General features: G+C 43.7%; 1 protein-coding gene across 2 annotated transcripts in view; it reads left to right on the top strand.

The window, feature by feature from the left end:
* Positions 1-12,667, top strand: part of PRKCD (protein kinase C delta) — a 114,062-nt gene that overhangs the window by 62,000 nt on the left and 39,395 nt on the right. For both annotated transcript variants that reach the window (XM_068112996.2, XM_078776185.1), the window contains one exon: positions 2,731-2,900. In XM_068112996.2, coding sequence (XP_067969097.2) covers positions 2,731-2,900 — 170 coding nt within the window. The remainder of the gene's footprint in view (positions 1-2,730; positions 2,901-12,667) is intronic.

Genomic DNA, 12,667 nt, shown 5'->3' with positions numbered 1-12,667 from the left:
CGGTTAGACACCCCTGCTCCATTATATAGATCAACTGGCTTGTACGCGATCTCCTATGGTCTATTGTCTTCGGTATATTAAAGGGGATGGATACGGTTTGTTTGAGGCTTTCTTCCCTTGTGATTGGTCTTTCTGTCGAATGATCAATCCAACTTGCTGATGACCTCGGTGGTAATGTGCTGGATTATGTAAGTCGGTTAAAATGCAAGACAAGACAATCTGATTGCCATGGTTTCTCAGTAATCTTCGTTTGATGGAATCGCTCTGTGTACAGCTTGTCTAAAAGCTGTCCATATCAATCAAGGTGTTTTGTAATTTGAGAGGAGTAAGACTTACACATTTGTGCGGTAATCAACATGTAATATATGCAGGTACATTAATTTCCCCTCCCTTTCACCCCACCCACTCCCCCCACCCCCTCCTGACAAAGTGCTAACGAAGGACAAGATGGACGATGAAGCACATGTGGATGATGCATCCTCTTTTTGCTCTGACATAAGATTAACGCTCAAAACCTCAACCACACCTCACTTTCCATGGTGGTGGTGGTGGTGGTGGTGGTGGTGGTTAATATATTCTTACCAGCTTCCAGTTGATAAAATCCATAGATTAAAAACATTTTTTGGCCTTTCTGATAAGGAAAGGCCAGAAATGTGTTTCCAAGACATTTACCCTTGTTTATTGTTGTGCGAGGATTTAAATTTTAAGGAGACACTTCTCTCTCACTCTCTTGTTCACACCTGTGCTTCTCTAGCCTCATTACCTCGCCTACCGTAGGTGAATGGAGATTGTGTTTTCACACCTGTCTGTTTCTTTGTTTGTTTGTCTGTCTGTTTGTGAACAAGATATCTCAAAGAATTGTGGACTGATATGGACGAAATTTGGTTGAGAGGTTGGGAATGTGACACGGCTAAAATATTTAGATTTTTGTGAAGATCAGGAGCCGGATCTGGATCCGATAACTTTCTGAGTGATTCTTCACCATTGAGTGATGGGGCTAAAACTGACATATAGCACGATATCTCAAAAAGTTGTGGACGGATTCAGACGAAACTTTGTGGACCGGTTCGGTGTGTGACAATGACGAATTGTTCCAATTTTGGTGAAGATTCGAATCCGGATCCTGATCAGAGATTTTTAAAAGTGATTCGACACCATTAATTAGTAGGGCTATAACTGATATACAGCACGTTATCTCAAAAAATTATATACGGATTCGGACGAAACTTGGGGGATGAGTTGGCTAGGCGACAATAACAAGCCAGTTCAATTTTGGTCAATGTCCGAATCCAGATCCGACCTATCAGTGGGATACAAAACATAAAGTGTTGAGCCTGGCGAAGGTATGCGCTCTACCGAGTGCCGTTCTAGTTCTGACCATCTTTGGCATTTACATCATGCTATCCATTTTCTAATCACCACAAACGCCTGCCTGTTGGTGGTTTGGTGGTATAATGGTTCACACATGGACACCAGTGTATGATGCTGATTAGTTTATATTAAAAGACTCAGCATTGGCAGTTTTGCAGGTCATATATTTCATGCTTCCCTATGGGAGCAGTATTAACAATTCGTTTTGGATTTAAGTGCTGCATCCAAGAAGAATCTGCTCGTGTTAATGAACTTTGTCCTAGTCTCGTACATGTATTATTTGCATACCAAACAGTCCATGACGAGCATAATTTCCGCTCTGTTTTCGTTCCATGTCCAAACTGTGCGTTGGTTTTCCATTCGCACGTGGCTTTGACTGATGCGGTTAATTTGTGCGTGTGAATAATCAGCCAGAAAAAAAAGAAAGAAAAAAAAACCAGAACATTCGCAATGACTACTTGCGCAATTATTTAATAACATATTTTATATTTAGCAATTATCAATAAAACTTTGCCAATATGCTATATTTCGATTCGATAGTTTCAAAATGACCCCAGCACAAAGCACTTGGGTGGAAGACCCTGTATTGTCCTTGTATAATCACTAAATAACATCAAGACCCTTTGCTTTATTCGATGCTTGTGAACAACGTTTCTCTTAAGTTATGTCAGGCCATGTTGATTTATACCAAACTGTTCTTCTGGGTTTTTTGTTTTCTACGAGGCAAAAAACTGGAAACTGTTCTTTTTCTTAACCCCCTCTTGACCTTGATCTGGATTCTGTAGGAACCACCTGTTTTGATTCAAATCAATAGACATCGTAATGTAACAGATGTGACGGTCATTCTTAAAAGCAATTCTATGTCTGCCCGAAACAGATTTCCTTCTTATGCATTTCCTACCTTGCGATACTTGCCGAAGGAAATCGAACTATGTGCACATATTGCCTGCACAAATGTATACCCATGAAATACTCCATGAATTATGCAAACAGTTATACAGATACATCTGTTCATGCAAACCATTAGAGACATGTCTGTTCATTGGTGTGCCATGCATTTTCCACTACTGCTATCAAATCGCAGGCCGTAGATGCCAAATGTGCAGCGGATGAATGCTCATTGTAGGCTTCTTTGGAGGGAATGGCGAGAGGAGGGGGGAGAGTTGGGGGCTGGGGTATGGGGAGCGTTGTTTTAAAAACAACAAAATTGTAGGATTTTTTTTCTGCCTCTTTTTTATCCCTCTTATCCATTGCACTTTCCAAAAACCTTCACAGGGACACTTTAGTATTGTAACACATATTGATATTTGGAATGATAAGCAAACCATTACTTTCACTCACTATTGTTTACTTCTGCAGACACAGATCATCCATATGACACCATGTGGCATGCACACACTAAAGGTGAGGATGGACAACCATTGCCCACACCACCTACACGTCATGCAAGCTTGCATGTAAATACGCAAAAGGTCAGCCTCAGGGATTTCAACTTCCTTAAGGTGCTTGGAAAAGGCAGCTTTGGAAAGGTGGGTCATTATTGTTTTCTTGTAGTCTGTTTATCCCATTCTGCAATTTTACGTATCTTCTTTCTGCCTTTTATTTTGCTATGGAAATTTTGTACAGCTTTTAATGTAGTTCATATTCCTCCTTTGTACAAATTACCCTTGTACAACTGTATAACATTTCATCCATTCTGTTTCATTTGTGCTTCAAGTTAGAATAAATGTCACTATATATATATGTATATGTATATATGTATATGTATATGTATGTATGTATGTATATATATATATGTATATTGTTACGTGCTCCTCCCCGACCCCCTGGTCACGATGTACCTCCGAGCCCTGAGAGGAGTCACGGCAGAAAAATGTGTTATTCTGTATGTCAAATTTCAATGGAGAAGCCACCCCAATTGTTACTCACAAACAAATATTGTATTAAGATCACACAAGAATAACAGTACAACAATAATAGTATTCAATAGTACAATCAATATGTCCTATGATGGTACCATCAGTTTTGTAATATAGAACTCACTGTGCTCCAAGTGAGTGAAAGACGAACATCCCCAATGTCTCTTATTCCCGGCTTCAAGCCCAAAGTTTTTTCGCTCCAGCGATCGCCAGAACGATGTCCAATCGAGACCAGAATCCCGTGCGGATGGCAATTACAGTCACACAGCCCAAAGCTGTACAAAGGTGCCCTCAAGGCGACTGGGAAATCCAAAGGTGCCCTACAGGCGACTGAGAGATCACACCCTCGGGTATGGACGAAGTAACCTTCAAAAAGCCATGTCACAAACACGCCCCAGATTGATGTCTGAATGTGGTGAGAATGGTCGAAAAGAGACGAAACCGCGAGCGAAGCACAAGTCCTGCGTGAGTCAAAATGGCCGACGACCCGCTCTTGTGACGTAACAGCCCGGCGATAATTCTCCTCGGAATCCACCGCCAAAACCCTGACACGCAGGTTGATTGGTCACAGTGATGACAACTCTGTCGCAGGAATTCCTTTCCCGAAAACCCGAAAGTTTGCCAGTGACTGTTGCTCGCCAATGTTCGATTCCGAACTCGGAGCAACTCGGCTTTCTTGTCCGACTCACTCACTCCGCCCTTTTCTCCCTCTTCTTCCTCTTCGTCGTCCGGTTCCCGATCCGGTTTCCTATTTCTTTTAACATTAACTATCTTTCCATTTGAAAACAGTTCATGAACAATAAACATTTTGAACACAATAATAGTACATGGAATCAGAAATATTTACAGTGGATGCAAACCACCACAACAGAAGTGATGAATCCGTAACACTTCCCCCCCTCAAGAAAGAAAGTTTGAACATCGTGAAAACTTTCTTTGTAGGCAAAACTCTCCCAACAAACAAAAGTGAACTCACCCCCAAATCATCAATTCCCGTGAGCCAAGATAATCAATATTTCTTAAAAATAAAGCAACAAAACTTCAAACAACCTACAGAGATTTCCAAAGTTAGTTCACTCTGTACAAAGCATCAGCAACGACATTGTCCCGCCGTCCCGGCCCTTTACATGCTCAATTTCCAAGTTGAACTCCTCCCCCCCAAGCCCTCTCCCTTCCACACATCTCCCTGCTCTCAAATGTTGTGTTTGTGTGCTTCCCCTTCTCTCCCTATCTTGTTTTCCGCTCCCTCTTTTTATATATTTTGTTTGTCTGGTTGATTTGTTTGTGAAGTAAATGTTAGCTCTTTCACGAGCCTCGATTCAGTATACAAAAAAAAAAAGAAAAAAAAAGCCAAACTCCATCTCCTCCACCTCTGATTTTTATTTTTTCATTTTTTGAATGAAGGTTAAGGGGTTGTGATCAAAAATCCAAAGTCAAGCCAATCTACAGCACTTTTTAGGGAGGCCGAGCTGAGAGCCAGGTTTCATGGTGGTTGGGTGGTGAGGCCTGGAAGTATTCACACCATGGATGCCTTTAGGAACGTGGAGTTCATGGTTAATCCGTGTAGGAATCTTGGCTCGGCTGCTCTGCAGCATTCAGTGCTTCAAGCTCTTCCTAACTTTCATAATAATCACGGTTGGGGCGCTTGTTGCTGTAGTCACGGGAATAGCGGTCTCCTTCTCGGCCACTACCCTGATAATCATCCCTTCGGGAGCTGCCATAACTCTGGGAGCCTCCATAGTAATCTCGACTGTGGCCACCACCAAAACTACTACTCCCACCCCGGGAGTCATAGCCACCCCTGAAACTACCTCCACGTTTTCCTCCTCTGTAGCCCCCTCGACGCCCATGGCCTGCCTTCTCTACTATTAAGGTTCGACCATCCAAATCCTTGCCATTCCAATCCTTTTCTGCATCTTTGGCATCCTTGATGTTTTCAAACGTGACAAAGCCATACCCTCTTGACTTTTGCGTCTCCCTGTCTTTTATCAGCCACACTTCCAAGAGTGGTCCATATTGGCCGAAGGCAGAGTCCAGAACAACTTCCCTTGTTTTGAAGTTCAGTCCACCTACAAATAGCTTGCCAACATTGCCTCCATCCCTGACTTGTGTGTGCTGACACTTAATTTTTTGGTACCTGACAAGACGTGCCTGTGCAAAGCGTGACGTCAGTACCTTCCTGTTCTCTTCAGAGCACTTCCTATCCATAGCACGAGCCGCGGCACAGGATGGAAAGATACCCGGAATCCTCTGCTCTAACTGTGCAGTGTTATTTTCATGCTAGGCTTTTCAACAAACATCGGGTTACCAGAAACTTGACCACCGGCCAAATCATTCCCGATAACAAAAGATATTCCCTCTACCGGTAGAGTGGCTTGTAACCCTACGGTGACCGGTCCTGACACCAAATCAGACTTCAAATGGATGACGTGAAGTGGAGCTTTAACACAGCCACCAACCCCCTGTAAAAGACCACGAACACCAGTTGCCGTCTTCTCTGACAATGGCAAAATGCTTTGCAGCATTAAAGATTGATGTGCTCCTGTGTCCCTCAATACCCTAACAGGTCTCTGGTTAGTCAAGTCTCCATCCAGTGACACTAACCCCTCTGAAATAAAAGGTTTGTAACCCTCTTGAGCAAGGTCATTCTGTGATGCCGCAACTTTGGCATGGGAACCTTCACAGGGCACTGTCCTCCAATAACGATTTCTCGCATTTGCCAATGCATTCGGAGTTGTACTAATCTGACTCCGCTCCTGATTTTTCCTTTCCAGGGCATAACATTGGGACATCAAGTGTCCAAGTTTCTTGCAAAAAGCGCAAGTAGGCCCGGAGGAAAAACTTGTGGTCTGCCTCGAGCCCCCCGGAAGATAAGTCTGTCTTGGAACTGTAGACTTCTGATCCCTAAGAGTCGCGGTATCAGATCTGTCCTCATAGTCATCTCTAGGCCGCCCCCATGAATCTTCGTTCTCTGCACCGGATGTACCATAACACCCCTGGCGAACTCTAGGCGGGAAGTCTGGTTTGTGGAACCCCATCCTGTGTGTCAAGGCATAGTCATCTGCCACGGTTGCTGCCTCATACAACTCTGGTACCTTCTTTTCCTCCAGATGTACTTTAATGTCCACGTGGACACACTGTTTGAATTCCTCCACCAAGATCAATTGTCACAACAGGTTGAAGTCTTTCCCAATCCCCTTCGAATCACACCACCGATCAAACATGGTTTCCTTCATTCTGGCAAACTCCACATGGGTCTCACTCTCCCTCTTCCTGGCATTCCGAATTTTTTGCCGGTAAGCTTCAGGAACCAATTCATAGGCTTTGAGAATGGCTTTCTTCACTTCCTCATAATCTGTACATTTGTCAATCGGTAAAGCCGAAAATATATCTTGAGCTTTACCCACTAAAACACTTTGCACTAACATAGTCCAGGACCCCACAGGCCATTTTAGCATTTGAGCCACTTTCTCAAAGTGTAAAACAAACTTGGCTACCACCTTTTCATTGAAGGGTGGAACCAGCCTCACACGTTTACCAACATCCCAGGTGTTCTGACTAGTTGTCGAACCAGCCGGCATGGATGCTACTTCTCCCCGTTCTCGTTCACGTTCCTTTAACTCCCTTTCGGCTTTCCTTTCCTCTGCTCTTTCCTTTGCTCTTCTTTCTTCTTCCGCTCTCCTTTCCTCTGCTCTTCTCTCCTCGCGTTCTCGTTCCTCATCTACTCTTCTTTCCTCGAGTTCCCTTGCAGTTCTTCTTTCATCCGCTTTTATCCTTTCCTGGCTCTGCAGTTGCATCTCCATTTTCCGGAGCTCCACATTTTCTTTTTCCTCAGGTAGCCAATCCAAGGCTACCTCTGTCCATGTTCCCTGTCCCACTAGAGATTCTACCACCAATGTCTGCATCTCTGCTTTCTTCATATTAACTCGGACCTCCAAGTTAAAATGTCTGGCCAATATCAAGAGTTCCGATTTTTTTAACGCTTGGAACTGTGCCTCATTAGGGGACGCCGCAAACTGTTCTGCGTCAAACACCATGGTGACTATCAGTTAGCACCTGTTAACCTTCACACAAAAATTTCCAAATTTTTTTTTAAAAATTTGGGAATATAATAGAAAAATTCCAAATTTTGGACTTTTGGGAATGTTAGGGAATTCTATCCCGGACGAATGTTATCAGGGAATTTAATCCCGGACGAATGTTACCAGGGAATTTAATCCCGGACGAAGACCCAATTTCGAGCCCCCGAGCCAATTGGACAAGCCCCCAATTTCTGTTACGTGCTCCTCCCCGACCTCCTGGTCACGATGTACCTCCGAGCCCCGAGAGGAGTCACGGCAGAAAAATGTGTTATTCTGTATGTCAAAGATCAATGGAGAAGCCACCCCAATTGTTACTCACAAACATATATTGTATTAAGATCACACAAGAATAACAGTACAACAATAATAGTATTCAATAGTACAATCAATATGTCCTATGATGGTACCATCAGTTTTGTAATATAGAACTCACTGTGCTCCAAGTGAGTGAAACACGAACATCCCCAATGTCTCTTATTCCCGGCTTCAAGCCCAAAGTTGATTCGCTCCAGCGATCGCCAGAACGATGTCCAATCGAGACCAGAATCCCGTGCGGATGGCAATTACAGTCACACAGCCCAAAGCTGTACAAAGGCACCCTCAAGGCAACTGGGAAATCCAAAGGCACCCTACAGGCGACTGAGAGATCACACCCTCGGGTATGGACGAAGTAACCTTCAAAAAGCCACGTCACACACACGCCCCAGATCGACGTCTGAATGCGGTGAGAATAGTCGAAAAGAGACGAAACCACGAGCGAAGCACAAGTCCTGCGCGAGTCAAAATGGCCGACGACCTGCTCTTGAGACGTAACGGCCCAGCGATAATTCTCCTCGGAATCCACCGCCAAAACCCTGACATGCAGGTTGATCGGTCACAGCGATGACAACTCTGTCGCAGGAATTCCTTTCCCGAAAACCCGAAAGTTCGCCAGTGACTCTTGCTCGCCAACATTCGATTCCGAACTCGGAGCAACTCGGCTTTCTTGTCCGACTCACTCGCTCTGCCCTTTTCTCCCTCTGCTCCCTCTTCTTCCTCTTCGTCGTCAGGTTCCCGATCCGGTTTCCTGTTTCTTTTAACATTAACTTTCTTTCCTTTTGAAAACAGTTCATGAGCAATAAACCTTTTGAACACAATAATAGTACATGGAATCAGAAATATTTACAGTGGATGCAAACCACCACAACGGAAGTGACGAATCCGTAACATGTATGTATGCATGTATGTATGTGTATATATATATATATATATATATATATATATATATATATATATATATATATATATATATATATACTAGCGGGGTCACCCGTGGGAATCCCACGGGCATGGATGTGTGTGACATTTCGACATATTGAGTTATATGCTGCACATTCATTTTTACAAAATGGTTACTGGCAAGTCATCAGATCCAGAAATGGTGTGAATTTAGTTATTTCACATAATATGTGACCCCTCACTCCTCTCCACCTGACACTCTCCTGTCTCCACCTGACACTCTCCTGTCTCCACCTGACACTCTCCTCTCTCCACCTAGCACTCCTCTCCTCTCCAAACCCTCACATCCCTCTCCTTTCCAATCCCTCACCTCTCCAATCCCTCACACTCCTCTCCTCTCCAATCCTTCACACGCCTCTCCAATCGCGCCTCACACTCCTCTCCAATCGCGCCTCACACTCCTCTCCAATCGCGCCTCACACTCCTCTCCAATCGTGCCTCACACTCCTCTCCAATCGTGCCTCACACTCCCCTCCAATCACTCCTCTCCAATCGTGCCTCACACTCCTCTCCAATCACGCCTCACACTCCTCTCCAATCGTGCCTCACACTCCTCTCCAATCGCGCCTCACACTCCTCTCCAATCGCGCCTCACTCGCCTCTCCAATCGGCTTTCCCCGTCTCGTTTCTCTCCTTTTTCTCCCGTCTCGTTCTTTTTCTTGCTCCAAATCGGCCCGTCGGAATCGGAAATCGGCCCGTCTCGCCCGTCGGCCCGTCGGAATCGGAAATCGGCCCGTCTTGCTTTTGTGCTTGTGCGTAAATAAATTGTGTTCATGACACCATTTCTGGTGTTGGGCTAGCGGCTAGGGTGCCAGCTTAGGATCCTGGGTTCGAATCTCGGTCGATCGCCGAATTAATGCCAGGGGGGTTGACTCAGCCTGTCATCCTTCCGAGGTCGGCTAATTGAGTACCAGTTCACTGGTAATTCCCTGTTTGTCGTTGAAGGCGGCAAAAAGGGTTGGCGTCAGGAAGGGCATCCGGCCGTAAAACATTGCTTCAAAAAGGGGACAAAAAAACAACAACTACCACGGTCCCCGAAAAGGCCAACCCCCGCTTTGCGGGGAAAAATGGCCTCTAAACGGTGGTTTTTACACCATTTCTGGATCTGATGACTTGCCAGTAACCATTTTGTAAAAATGAATGTGCAGCATCTAACTCAATATGTCGAAATGTCACACACATCCATGCCCGTGGGATTCCCACGGGTGACCCCGCAAGTTTGCATTGACGTTCGCCGATGGACTCGTTCGCCCGTCTCATTCGTTTTCTTGCTGCATCCTGTTCAAGTCTGCGTTCTTCATCGATCGTCTCATTCATTTTGGAAATAGAAGTTTCCACGCAGCGCATGAATTGTCACGATCCTCAAGAGGAATTTGTCTCGTAATCATCAAATGATAAATGGCAAGTAAATTATATTGTGGAAAATTAAAGATTTCAAATAAACCTATTTAAAGTGTATTCGCACATAACTAATTTTAAAAAACGAAGAAATATCTCTCGGTAATTTCCTGAAACATATTTTACTTCCGGCTAATAATGTTGAATTAAATAAAAACGAAGAAATATATGTCGGCATCATTGTTGACGTTTTTGTGACGACTGTCATCAAACGAAAAAGTAATATATCTTAACGGAAAAGCAAAAGCGAATTTTTTATATATATCGACACGTTGCCGTCGGTGTCATGTTGGGCGGTGTATGATACACCATGACGCGATTTTTAAAAATATATCTCTGCATTTTCCCGCGTGTGTGGAATGTTCTCAATTATTGCTGACACCGAGTCCAAAACCATCGATAAAAATGAAATCATATGGTGAGTTAGATTGGAGATAAAGGCGTGAGAGAGACTCAATGGCCTTGAAGTTGAAGTTACAGGCGTTTGAGAATTCATTTCGTTCTATAAACGGCAACTTTCATTGGATTTCCTTCCCGTTTTTTTTCAACCGAGTCGAAAACTATGTTAGCGACTGTGAAAAATGAAATGATATATCGAATTTTTAATATGTATCGACACGTTGCCGTCGGTGTCATGTTAGGCGGTGTATGATACACCATGACGCATTTAAAAAAATATATCTGCATTTTCCCGCGTGTGTGGAATGTTCTCAATTATTGCTGACACCGACTCTAAAACCATCGATAAAAACGAAATCATATGGTGAGTTAGATTGGAGATAAAGGCGTGAGAGAGACTCAATGGCCTTGAAGTTACAGGCATTTGAGAATTCATTTCGTTCTATAAACGGCAACTTTCATCGGATTTTCTTCTCGTTTTTTTTCAACCGAGTCTAAAACTATGTTAGCGACTGTGAAAAATGAAATGATATATCGAATTTAAAATAGATATCGACACATTGCCGTCGGTGTCATGTTGGGCGGTGTATGATACACCATGACGCGATTTTAAAAAATATATCTCTGCATTTTCCCGCGTGTGTGGAATGTTTGTGGAAAATTAAAGATTTCAAATAAACCTATTTAAAGTGTATGCGCACATAACTAATAAAAAAAACGAAGAAATATCTCTCGGTAATTTCCTGAAACATATTTTACTTCCGGCTAATATGTTGAATGAAATAAAAACGAAGAAATATATGTCGGCATCATTGTTGACGTTTTTGTGACGACTATCATCAAACGAAATAGTAATATATCATAACGGAAAAGCAAAAGCGAATTTTTAATATATATCGACACATTGCCGGCGGTGTCATGTTGGGCGGTGTATGATACACCATGACGCGATTTTAAAAAATATATCTCTGCATTTTCCCGCGTGTGTGGATTGTTCTCAATTATTGCTGACACCGAGTCTAAAAGTAAAACCATCGATAAAAATGAAATCATATGGTGAGTTAGATTGGAGATAAAGGCGTGAGAGAGACTCAATGGCCTTGAAGTTACAGGCCTTTGAGAATTCATTTCGTTCTATAAACGGCAACTTTCATCGGATTTTCTTCCCGTTTTTTTTCAACCGAGTCTAAAACTATGTTAGCGACTGTGAAAAATGAAATGATTTATCGAATTTGATTTGAAATAAAACTGGGGGAGAGCAAGACACCACGGGCCTACAAAACAGGACTCAAAGCTATGCGAGTTAATAAAATGGTGGATATTTGTTTATAGCCACTCCCAGAATGGGTGGAGCTATGGGTGGAGCTACTCTGCAAACCGAGTAAGCCACACCCCGGACAGACACCCAACAGATAGACAGACAGACAGACAGAATCATCTACGGCTATTATAATATATATATATATATATATATATATATATATATGTATGTATATATATGTATGTATATATATGTATGTATATATATGTATGTATGTATATATATGTATGTATATATATGTATGTATATTGTTACAGACGCGGTTTTGGATGTTAGTTTACCGAGCGGTTTGGTATGACCGCGTCTGCACAGTTTACCCGATTCCACTCGAACGTTGACCAAATCGCGCTATGCTAAATCAATTAAGGAAAGGACACAACGGCTGGGATTAAATGACACGACACCAGGGGTACAGTTCTCAAGACCCCCGGAGGAGGTTATAATATTTGTATGCAGAACGTTTAGATTACACGGACAAGAGGTACAGCATAGGAAGGTGGGCACTTAAACACGGTCTTATATTAGCCCCGACAGACCACAGATAAACGGGACAAGACTGACTCACACAGGGATTGATGGCAAGGAAGGGCAGGTAGTCGATGGATAGCACAAGGTGCACCTTGTCTCAGGGACAGGATCCACACGGTCCGGTCCAGATATGCGGGGAGGTATCGTCGCGCTGGAGGTGGCGTCTGTTTCTCTTCAAGCTGGGGGCGCATCTCACGTCACCTCCGGTAAGTGGCTGCGTATATCCAGCGGGGAGTGACACGCCCTCGGCTCGTTAGCTCCGCCCCAGATGGAATCGGCCCGCCGCTTCTTATTGGGTGCGGGGGGGTTACCGGGCTCCGCCCTTGACGAGGAGCTGACAGTCAGCCCCTTCGTGGTAACCCCGTCGGAGC

Source organism: Myxine glutinosa, chromosome 4 (assembly GCF_964187855.1).
Source record: "Myxine glutinosa chromosome 4, kmMyxGlut1.1, whole genome shotgun sequence".
In the NCBI taxonomy this organism is placed as follows: domain Eukaryota; kingdom Metazoa; phylum Chordata; class Myxini; order Myxiniformes; family Myxinidae; genus Myxine; species Myxine glutinosa.
Note: the sequence above shows the minus strand (reverse complement) of the source record. Positions and strands in the feature narration are given on the sequence as shown.